The sequence below is a fragment of the Acipenser ruthenus genome, chromosome 29, assembly GCF_902713425.1.
Source record: "Acipenser ruthenus chromosome 29, fAciRut3.2 maternal haplotype, whole genome shotgun sequence".
Taxonomy (NCBI): Eukaryota; Metazoa; Chordata; class Actinopteri; order Acipenseriformes; family Acipenseridae; genus Acipenser; species Acipenser ruthenus.
In genome coordinates, this window is record NC_081217.1 from 10,549,744 (window position 1) to 10,561,503 (window position 11,760).

At 42.7% G+C, this 11,760-nt stretch overlaps 1 protein-coding gene across 3 annotated transcripts; it reads left to right on the forward strand.

The window, feature by feature from the left end:
- Positions 1-2,675: 2,675 nt before the first annotated feature.
- Positions 2,676-10,326, forward strand: LOC117962988 (zona pellucida sperm-binding protein 3-like). 3 transcript variants are annotated; one of them, XM_059003862.1, is made up of 9 exons: positions 2,676-3,084; positions 3,804-3,916; positions 4,148-4,251; positions 5,780-5,957; positions 6,072-6,186; positions 6,317-6,408; positions 7,053-7,240; positions 7,820-7,954; positions 8,328-8,500. In XM_059003862.1, the coding sequence occupies exons 1-9, from the start codon at positions 2,701-2,703 to the stop codon at positions 8,426-8,428; spliced, it is 1,410 nt and encodes a 469-aa protein (XP_058859845.1). In that variant the 5' UTR covers positions 2,676-2,700; the 3' UTR covers positions 8,429-8,500. The 3 variants fall into 3 exon arrangements, with proteins under 3 accessions (XP_058859845.1, XP_058859848.1, XP_058859846.1); XM_059003865.1 differs by lacking the exons at positions 7,820-7,954; positions 8,328-8,500 and adding an exon at positions 9,859-10,326; XM_059003863.1 differs by lacking the exon at positions 7,820-7,954.
- Positions 10,327-11,760: the final 1,434 nt, after the last annotated feature.

The following is an 11,760-nucleotide window of genomic DNA, read 5'->3' on the forward strand; positions in this document are numbered from 1 at the left end:
TTATTTTTTATAAATTTAGTCGTTGCCAATTAGTTTTTATTATTTTCTCCCCAATTTTAAATGCCCAATTATTTTATTATGCTCAGCTCACCGGTACCACCCCTGCGCTGACTCGGGAGGGGCGAAGATGAACACACGCTGTCCTCCGAGGCGTGTGCCGTCAGCCGCCCGCTTCTTTACACACTGCGAACTCACCGTGCAGCTGCCTCAGAGCTACAGCGTCGGAGGACAACGCAGCTCTGGCCAGTTTACAGGCAAGCCCGCAGCCGCCCGGCCAGACTACAGGGGTCGCTGGTGCGCGGTGAGCCGAGGACACCCTGGCCGACCTAACCCCCCCCCCCCCCCCCTCCCTCCCCGGGCGACGCTCGGCCAATTGAGCAAAGCCCCCTGGAAGCTCCCGTCCAAGGTCGGCTGTGGAATAGCCTGGACTCTGTGTTTGTTATTAACCAGGTCCACCTGAGCTATATTATTATTATTATTTATTTCCCAGCAGACGACCTTATCCAGGTCGACTTACAGTCGTAAACACCAAGTTTACACTGGGTGTCTTTTGTTGCGAAACTTTTCGATTGCTTTTTTTTTTATACTTGTTAAATACAAATGGTTTCACCAAAAAAAAAAAAAAAAAAAAAAAAGCGCTAGTTTTGGGATAACTCTGTGCTATAAACAACGTCCAGTAAAAACAAAAACAAATACAAGGCTAATTTTGGACTCGTTTGGAGGTATCTGGTCGATAAACACCTTCTCCAGGGAAACAAAGCAGGCTACGTCAGACCGGTGTTTTTTTTTAATAATCCAACTCTGCTGTGTAATTTTCTATAAAAACATATATTAGTATTAAATTGGTGTGCCATAGGGGGAAGAATTACACCGTGTAACAATTTTTTATTTTATTTTTTTTTTTTTTGTTCCTGGGTAGTAAGTGTTATTTCCTAATTGCTTATGCCTCAAAAGTATAGAAAATGGCTTTATTCCCCACAAACTTTGCTTTTGTGACCAGGACAGTGATATTTTGAAATTTACCTATTTTCCAGAACTTTCCAGATAGATTCAGTGCTGAGTAAACTTGGAGTAACTTCTAGAACTTTCTAGAACTTTCCAGTAATATAAATAGTAGTATAAATACAGGGGCCTTAAGCCCACCAGTTCAGTTTAGTTCCAGCTGCCTAAGTGGATACATATCTGCATTTTTCTGAGATGGCATCAAGGTCATAGGAGACTTCAAAATGGTGGCATTCCTGATGGGTCTCCAAGGCGGTTTTACCAAGTTTCCCTGCTATCTTTGCCTTTGGGACAGCAGGGACACCAAGGCACACTACCACAGGCGGGACTGGCCACAGCGGACCGAGTTCTCTGTGGGGAGGAACAACGTCAAGTGGGAGCCACTGGTGGACCCCCGGAAGGTGCTGATGCCACCACTGCACATCAGATTGGGCCTTATGAAACAATTTGTCAGAGCTCTAGATAAGGAGTCGGCAGCCTTCAAGTACCTTCAAGACTTCTTCCCTAAGCTGTCTGAGGCAAAGGTTAAAGCCGGTGTCTTCATCGGACCACAGATAAAGAAGATCCTGGAGTGCAATGAATTCCCCAAGAAGCTCACTAGTAAGGAGAAAGCGGCTTGGAACAGCTTTGTCGCAGTGGTTCGGGGCTTCCTGGGCAATCACAAGGCCGAAAACTATGTGGAGCTGCTTGAGACTCTGGTGAAGAACTACGGCACAATGGGCTGTAGGATGTCCCTCAAAGTCCATATCCTTGATGCTCATCTTGATAAATTCAAGGAGAACATGGGAGCGTACTCGGAGGAGCAAGGCAAGCACTTCCACCAGGATATACTGGACTTTGAACGCTGCTACCATGGACAGTATAACGAGAACATGATGGGAGACTACATTTGGGGGCTGATTCGTGAAAGTGATTTACAGTATAATCGTAAATCTCAAAAAACTACTCACTTCTAAATCTTTTGTAGTCATTTTTGTATTACTTTAGTATAAATACATGTTAATTTGGATTCATATGTTGTTTTTTTCTGACTTTATGTGAACGAAAAGACACAAATTTGCCCGTTTTATCATTGGAAATAGGTAAATTTCAAAATATCACTGTCCTGGTCACAAAAGCAAAGTTTGTGGGGAATAATAGCAATTTTCTATACTTTTGAGGCCTAAGCAATTAGGAAATAACACTTACTACCCAGGAACAAAAATTGTGTTACATAGTGTTATCAGTGTCGACAGTTAATAATTATTACAATTCCAGACAAAATTTGAGTTTCATCTATTTCTTTATTTAACGCTTCTTCATTTGCTCAATTTGAACCTGTTTGTGACAACAAAACATCTTAAAGAAAGTGAATTTAGTCATTGCGGATTGCTTGCATTCCTGAATCTTTTGAGCTGAAGTCTGGTTCTGCTCTTCTGGAAGCCAAGGTAGGGATTCATTTTCACAATAATCTTTAGCTCTCTGATCAAGACCAGTTACATATTAAATTATAAAAGTCTATGAGTGATGTTAAATAATATGATGAACCACGCAATCCTTGTATGTCACCTCATTATAACCGAATGCGTGTCCGTGTATAATTGTTTAATTACCCAGCCAGGTTTAACACGTTCATTAATTCCGGGGAGTATAAAGGTGCTGGCTACGCGCTTATCGGTATGCAGCTGCAGTGTTTGATTCTGAACTGAAGAGTTTGCAATGAGGACGCGCAGTGTTCAGACAGCGCTTTCGCTCGCTTTGATTTTACTTGTGCAGCTCCACGGCGCTTTTGGATGGACTTGGCCGGATCAGCCGGTTTATAACCCAGTGCTGTTTACCGCGCCGAGAGCGGTATTTCAGCCGATGCCCACCCCTCTCTCCGTGCAGAGAGCTGACCTGTCGCTGTTGAATTCGGTCACCCTGGACTGCAGGAAAGACGCCATGGTCGTGACGGTGAACCGGGACTTGTTTGGGATCGGCTACCTGGTGAACAGCGCCGACTTGAGCGTGGGGTCCGCGGGCTGCTCGGCCACCTCTTCCGACAGCGTCGCCAACACGGTTTTGTTAAGCATCCAGCTCCAGGACTGCGGCAACACTTTCCAGGTAACCCTGCGTGTCGAGCGTATTTGTAACTGCGGTAGTCGGTAAAGTAAACTGTCAAGTGGGTAGCCCAGCTTTCCTTATTGCTTACACTTCAGTGTGAAGTTCTCCCGTACAGTAGTGCGCATATTTACAACACCAAGATTTGTATTGGCTGTATGTACCAGTCTGCATGATGACAGGCTGTGAGAATTTATATGTTCGGACCACTTTGTGCTATAATTAAGCATGTTAAACCACTTCTAAAGTTTCATGCATAACATTTGTGGTCATGTTTTCTTGCTGTTTTTAAATAAATTGCATGCATGGCCTATTAAACTACTATTTTGCCTCATAGTAAATTTCTTAGACTTTCCAGTTAAAGTGGTTTGATTTCATATGCACAACTGTAACGGACGCAATGGGGTGTTCATACATGTACACACTACTGTATATAACTACAGGTTTAGTACTGTCTTGAACCTGGAGAGTGTTTAATCCTTTAAGACACATGTTCCAAAAATAAGATGCTTACTTTCTCTTTGCAAAACTTTAAAACATGTTCTGAAATTTTAGAGCTGGTCATTCCAAATGGTCAGATTCCTCCCTGACACTAGTTGCACTTAAATGTAATAAATTGTTTGAACTGCCCCATGCCTTGTGTACTGTAAAGGGATTAAAGCACAAGACAACTTCACTTTTTATTTTAAAAAAATTAAACGGTTTCCTTCAACTTTCCCTAGGTATTCCCAGACTTCCTGAGCTACACAAACCATCTCTATTACAAGCCTGCCAGCGTTAGCATCATCACCAGGGTCAATATGGCTGATATTCTCCTCGAATGCCGATACCCGAGGTACTGTACCAAGCAAACTGGGACCTGAGGTGCCGTATCTCTGAACCTCACACTAAATCACTTTGCTGCTGGTCACTCGCTTGTACCAGGGTTCTCAAGTCTCTGCTGCTGTAATATAAGATTTTGACTCCATTCTATTGAAGCCAACATTTCTTGTATTCCTGTGTTATCTTAAATAGGATGCCAGTGATGCATGATGTCACTTACAAGGATGTGGTTTTTATTTTTCAGAAGGTGGAATGTCAGCAGCAGCCCCATAAAACCAACCTGGGTGCCCTTCACTTCAACAGCCTCTACAGAGCAAATCCTGGACTTCTCCTTGCTGCTCATGAATGGTATGAAGGAAAGGGGTTTAATCAGAACAGTCTGTCTTTGATCATTAAGACCAGTTTCCCTTGTATTGGATGCTGGAGTTTAATATTCAAATGGTCTTTTAACCTCCTCTCCCATCATTTTATAATTGAGGGATGCTGTGTGACTTCCAACCCTATAGGGCTGGATGGTTAATATTTTCAGCTATTGATTATTGTATGGATATTTATGGGCTGAATAAATGTGTTTCTTGTAATCTATCAAATGTTAAACTTGAGCAGCAAGACCGCTGCCAGTTCAAGCCACAGCACATGAATATAAATACACCCATTGTAATTGCTGTGAAATAGTCTTTAAAGATTAGTTTTATTAGAGGACATTTGTCTTCAGAAGTGCCATGAAATGTATTAATACAACAAAATTGGTAACTTTGCCTGGAAGCATTAGTTTTCTTCACTAGTGTGGCGGATCTGCCATTGAGTCAAACTAGCTTTTTGTGTGTTTTGTCTATAGTTTGATACTATTGGTGGAATATACAGAGTTGCACATCGCTGCTTGTATGACAGTTTATTAAAATAAACCGCCTATCCTTTTAAAAGGTAGCTCTTTATAACTACCCTTTATACACAGTCATGGGAACATCTTTTCCCCACGCAGTGCATAGGCTGCAGTATAGTACTCGTTTCTTTTACTATGGTTTTGAAAAACATGTTTAGGTGATACTGCAAGCTTGCCATATTCTTACAATTCCATGTAATATGTACAAAAAACTTCCCATTCTGCAGTTGTTAGTGTTATTTTAAAAACAATATTTGTTGAAAGCCAGTCATGTTTTATCAGTGTACAAATGATTATCAAAATGAAAGCATGATGTGAAGTTAAAAGCATCGGCAGATCCTGTTTTATGCGTCAGTTCAGTGCTGCTTCATTGGGTTATGGACGATAAATTGTTGCAAAAAAATGTATCGTGACTTGCCCCTATCCCGGGGTGTCCAATCTCAGTCCTGGAGAACCATTCCACTCCAGGTTTAACATGTAAAATGATATAAGCTACGTCTGCGTGGCGGTTTAAACTGTTTAGAACAGGGCTGGAATGAAGACCAGGACTGGAAGGGTCAACGTTGGACACCCCTGCCCTATCCTCATTTCATGTGTGTTCAGACATTGTATTGAATAGTCTCCCTTAACTGAAGACAAGTAAACTTTCACCTTTTTCCAGAAAGTCTGTTATGAAGTACATGGAGCAGAAGTGGCTGAAGTTGGGCCCTCTACTGGTCTTTGTTCTAAACTATGTAATTAAACCTTTTATCTAGACCCGGAAGTAGTTTGTCCATTTAAACCGGGATGGGCAAGGCCCTCCAAGACTGATTGGACACCCCTGGCATGGAGGGTTCATGCAGCTGTTTGTTGCCAGTGCACGATTCCTCTGCCAGCTAACTGGAGTGGTCCTGTAGTAAGGATTTGGTAGTGCTTTCTTTCCTGTAGTTTCTTGTATCGTATGTTTTAATGCTGGTCTCTGTTTTCAATGCGTCTCCTTGCTTCCTGTTCCAGATAACTGGAGTGGTCCCAGAGTCTCCAATGTCATCTACCTGGGTGACGTCCTTCATGTCGAAGCTTCTGTTGCTGTCGACAACCACGTGCCGCTGCGGCTCTACGTCGACAGCTGCATCGCGACCCTGAGCAACAACAAGGACTCTGAGCCCAGATATGCTGTCGTGGACAAGCTTGGGTGAGAACTGGAGTTCCTTCAAACACAGCGGCTCGTGCTGCACTCTGCTTTATTGAACCTGTTTGAATGCTGTGTGTTTGGAGGTGTAACCCTCACCTCATGCCTGTCTCCCAGCTGCCTGATGGATAGCAAGTCTCCAGACTCCTCCTCTTCATTCACTAGACCTGCTCTGAACAAGCTGCGCTTTGACATCGCTGCTTTCAAGTTCCAGGGGGATTCCAGGAGCATGGTAAGGCTTGGCTAGACCTGGGTCCTTTTTTAATCAAATCTACATTGACCAGCGTTGCCTTCTGGTGCATTGATTTGCTGTGGTGTGTTTGACTGCATTCCCATTGTGACTCCTTCCCCTTTTGTTTCAGATCTACATGACTTGCACACTGAGAGCAGTCAATGCTGACAAACCAGCTGATGCCTCCAACAAGGCCTGCTCCTACCAGAAGCAAACCTACAGGTAAGGTCTTGCAGTGCAAGTGATCAGATCCTCTGCTGAACAGATTAGCCTTTAAATCAAGACCCTGCCCCCTTATTCCACCATGCTAGTTTTGTGATTGGCTGTAGCAGACCCAGTCTACCTAAGCAAGCAATCCCAGCATCTCCAGTTTTGATGAGCACATATGGGATGAACTTTGCCATTGCAAATTGCAGTCCTGGAAGCTTACGTCTGACACAGTTGCAGCTCTCCTCTGAGTACAAGCTCTGCCACCCTCCTTCTGACCGTCTCAGCCTGGAGTAAGTTAATGTAATTTGTGGGCACCCCATATTTGGTGCTTCTAATGTTGTTGTATGCAAGTCTTTGTTCACAATGATTGTGTGGTGTATGTGGGTTATTTATTTTTTATTTTAAGGAGCTAGGTTATTCCATGCCCTCTTTTCTCATCCTGTATGAATCATTTCATACTCCTGCAAAGATTAATTTAAAGTTTGGCTATTCAATGTCCTCTTGTAGAAATATTGGATCCTCCCTGTGTGTGCACTGGTTGACATGTATGATCCTTGAGTGTTGGGACAGTGGAGGATCTGTAGCTCTGCACAGTCCTTTGTATACTAGCTGGCTCTCAGTTACCTATCCTCATGCCACGCATTCCTTTTCTCCAGGTGGGTCTCTGAGCGCGGATCCTCTGCAGTGTGTGGGTGCTGTGATGCTGGCTCCTGCTCCGGGACACCCCGGTTCCTCGCAGACCCTCCTCCCAAGCAGGTGGGCCGCTTGGGGATTCCTGCCGGGATCAACCAGCCTGACTGGCGTGGAAAGTGGCTGCACAAGAGAGCAGCTTCTCTTGATCCAGGTACTGTCTGAACACCCAGCCTGGGCGAGGCCTCTTCATAGGACTGGAACTGTAACCAAGCTGCACAAATACTGTCACTTGGAAACTCCAGTTTAATTTAGTTTTAACCCTTTGCTGCCCAGTGTCCAATATTTGATGTTGAAAGTATGGGAACATACCCAGGGCAGTTAAGAGTTCTAACCAATGCTTCAAATTCAACTGGTTGCCATTAACATTGACCAACCTTTGCAGTAGGCCAATTGGTCTGATTGCAGCTTGACCACTTGAGTGAGTTTAAACGCATTAAGGGATCACATACCAGGAAGCAGGTACAATTTGTTTTAGTCTTTCACATCTGCATGTGCCGAACTGGAAATGAGATTCCATCTATTAGATGGAAGAAAATGGGCACCAGTGACTTGGCTAGGGCTAAAGCATTTCTAACCTCATTTTGTCCTCCTTTACAGTGGAGAGTTTGACCATGTGTGCTCCCCTTCAATGGAGTAGCTCAATCACCAGTGCATTACTTGGCTTCACCAATGACACTGACCTTGCCCTCCTGTGCCCTGCGCCCCCCCCCCCCCCCCCCCCCCTGTGTAGCTGGCCAGGACCCCCGAGTGCATGTAAAGGAGATCACCATCGGCCCCCTGACCGTGGTTCATGTAGTCCGAGACCATGCTGTCGTGCTCAGTAAGGAGTCCCTGTACCACCCCCTGCAGCTTGTGGAAGTGCAGGGTAAGTGCAGCTCTCAATGCTACTGAGCTCTGAACCAGCTTGCTGTCAATGGAGGGTTAGCCTGCTTTATCTGTATTTACCTTGAGTTAAGTTGTACATATTTCAAATGAAAGACTTGGTTTTAGTAGGTTCTAGTTTGCATTGTCATCTACTGTTCCATTTACTCCTGTAAGTGTATACAATAAGCTATAGCTGGTTCAGCATCAGGATAGTGTTGACCAATCCCAATGTAACCCCCCCCCCCCCCCCCCCATGTTTATCTACATGAGTGAGTAGATAGTGATGCTCTCTGCAGAGTTGCTACTCCTGAGTCTTCGATGGGTCGTGCTCCCCTCCTGCACTGTCCTGTTAACCCCTCTGTCTCCTGTCTCAGACTCGGTCTCCTCTGTCCCTGTGCTGGCAGTCTCTGCTGTGGCTCTGGCTCTCTCCTGTGCTGTCCTGTTGGCTGTGTTCCTGAAGAGGTGCTCCGTCTAGTGACAAACTGCTCGCCGTGTCTTCCTAATGTGTACATCTTGGTTTTGAATAATAAAAGCCTGGTCAAAGCTATTGTCGTTGCTCAGTCATGTGTTTTTATAGGAGCTGCGTGTTGCATAATCTAGCTGCTTGGTGGAAGTGTTTTCATCTAAATCTGCACAAGGTGACATCTCTTCTATAATGCATGCAATGTATCTAGTATTGTTGAACTATACACTCAGTGCTATACTGTTACCCTATATGACTTCAATCTTTGGTTCTTAAAACCAGTAGAGGGTGTCGCTGAATATTAAACTGAGCAGACTAGAAGTTATGTAATTTAAATAATAGACTCCTAATTTGTAGTTCATGTAACCATCAATTAATAGTATTACAATATAAAGGTTAGTTAATTTCCTTTTAACTGCCCTACCTTCTTCAATAACACTAAGTGGTTGCCTTGGCTTCATCCACTGTTCAGGCAGTCCTACTTGATCAAAGGCACATGTGATCCAGCAAAGTAAGATAAATCCAGTACTGCAGTAGACCAAAGTGTTGTGGCTAACTCCAGCTGTCTGCTTTTAAAATAGAGCATGGCCTGAGGGTTAGTCTCAAAATATGAGATCCCAATTGTGGCTTTCACCATTTGTTTACCTATCCTTGCAACAATTCAGTGATGTCTGTTTCAGTGTGGGTTTGGTTTTTTTTTTTTTTTTTTTTTCTTTTCCTTCCAAGGACTCCAGTGTGTCAAATCCAAAACAAACTTGGCTCCTTTTGCTCGAGAAATAACTAAACTTTAAGCAGTCCCTGACTCCTAATTAGATGGCCAAGCCATTTACTGATATGTTTAAAACAACTGCACAGAAATACAGTGAAGTTTTCCAACCATTCTGGTATTCACTGGGTTTGAACACAAGTCTTTCAATCATGCTACTGATAGCTGTGCTAAACCCCTTCCTGAATATTGTGCTACTCAAATGTATCTCGTAGAAAATAAGACCAGGTAATTAGCTGTGATATTGGCATTGTATGGTTACATGACATAACAGCGAGGCCAAAACTGCACCGATATTCCGGTGACAGACATTAGAGCCGAACTACAATTCCCAGAAGACTCTGCGAAGTTCATAATAGCGTCACTTACCAGGAACTCTAACACATGAGAGAGTGGGGTTCACCACAGGTTTTCTGATTGCAGAAGACTATAGTTTGTTTTTCTTTCTTCAGTGTTCCCATACAGCGCCGTCATAATTAGACTAGTAAATACAGTCAGTAAAACCTCCATGCCATAAGGGTGTTTCTATGAGCATTGTTTATGTAGTTGGACTAAATTTTTTTTTTTTTTCCCCCCCCCACTGGTTGCAGAATGATATTCAACACCTGTCTTGATACATATTGTAGTGATAGTTAATCTATATCACTAATATATTTGTATAATTACTCCTCCACAGGACATCCAGGATTGGGGACCAACACAAGGACATGATGTGTTTGCATGTTTTTTTTTTTTTTTGTTTTTTTTTTTAAAAAGTATATTTTGTTTTTATTTTTTAAAGAGTTTCTTATATTGTTGTCCTTGCTTCTCTGCCCTGTTGTATTCATACTGAACCCACCATTTTATTTCCAGCATGGTTCTTTTATCCAGAGTGAGTTCGCTTTTGTTTCAAATGAATGTTGTAATCAGATAGGCCCCAATTCCCCTTTATGTACTTGCTTGGCATGTAGTTTTTATTATTTCTAGTACTACTGCCAATCAGGGTCTGTACACTATATCTAACAAAAGGGCCTTTTTGAAACACCTTTCCAGATACATGAGTTATTTATATTCGCTTTTTGAATTGTCAAAGGCTTGATTCAATTCTTCCAGTGCCAGCGTGAGACTGGCAGCTCTTCCCCATTCCCCGAACAGAAGCTTGTATTATTATGCATTCATATCTTTATTTGAGTGAGTCCCACCCTGAAGGGCTCAGCGTATATTGCAATTGGCCAATATCCACAGTTGTCTGTCAAAGGTATCCCAATGTATACTTGTGTTACACACATTCAATGGTGATTTCTTGTTTCTTTGATAATATAGTTATTCAGGGATACAAGAACACAACACAAACAAAGCAGGGCGTGACTGTAACAAGCTGAACTGACAGTTGTTTGTTTTGGAACTTTTTTTTCTTTTATGTTAGAAATCAGAAGAATATGTACCATCTATATTTACCATAAATAAATAGGGGTGTCTGTAGGAATGTACTATATACATGTATTCAACATTCATTTTAGGGTGTTACAATTCCATAGATGAGGGTTTTTTTAAACTTTGGACGACACTGTATACGCACACAGACACGGTATAAATCTATTCTCTAGCAGTTTACAGGATTACATTTTTAAGTGCCCTGTCAAACGGACAAACGAACGTTTCTACATATTGTGGAGGCGGTGGACAAAAGAAACACACCAAAGTCCGTTTTGGGGCCAAAATAGCGGAACAACAACTACTGTTTATTTCTTCCTTGAGAAATGGACGCTGTGAGAAACGGGATGGGGGGCTGCTAGTAAACAAAGAGAAAACACGCACATCCAAAGTAATACTAATAAAAGGTGGACCAGTGCAATGGTAATAAAATTTTAAATTAATGGTTATATCACCATTAATATGCTAGTCTATTCCCTGAGAACATTTTAAGATCATTAGTTTGAACACAATTATTATGGGGCTGAGCACTAGATGTCGCTGCTGCTAAACTTTTCTGTAATTCTAATGTATGAAAGCTGTAGAGTCCTACACTCATTTTCAATTCTACTCTTTAGTGTGTTTAACACAGTCTAAACGTAGTTCAGCCCTCTGCACTCTCAGCGTAATCAGGGCCTTGTTTGCATTCTAGTTTGTTTACGTCCCCCAGAGATAGCTGTCATCTTCATTGAACTTTAAAACTAGGTGCAAATGGCACCTGGCCTTTATACAAGTACAGGCTAAAGTCGGGCAGGGGATACTGCTATGTCACCGGCGAGGATGCCAGGTGGGGGTTGATAACTTGCTTCAAATACCCAGTATAAAGAATATAGCCAGACTACAACACCTTATGTTTAAAGAAAATAAAGAATTATATCAGATTATATTTTATTCCTATCAACACAGGGGAACAGCAACCAGCCCTCCACCCACACCAAGGAGGACAACGGGAAGTATAATCAATTAGTTTTTTTCCCCACACCTCACTCTCATCCATATGCAGCTTCCGATGGCAACCCGAATTGATCATTTCTCTCCTTTCTCCTGGTTGTATGCTGCGTCTTGCAGCGCCCTGATTTCAATCTCAAACTTAAACTTAAACTTGAACTTGACTTCATTGTTTGCA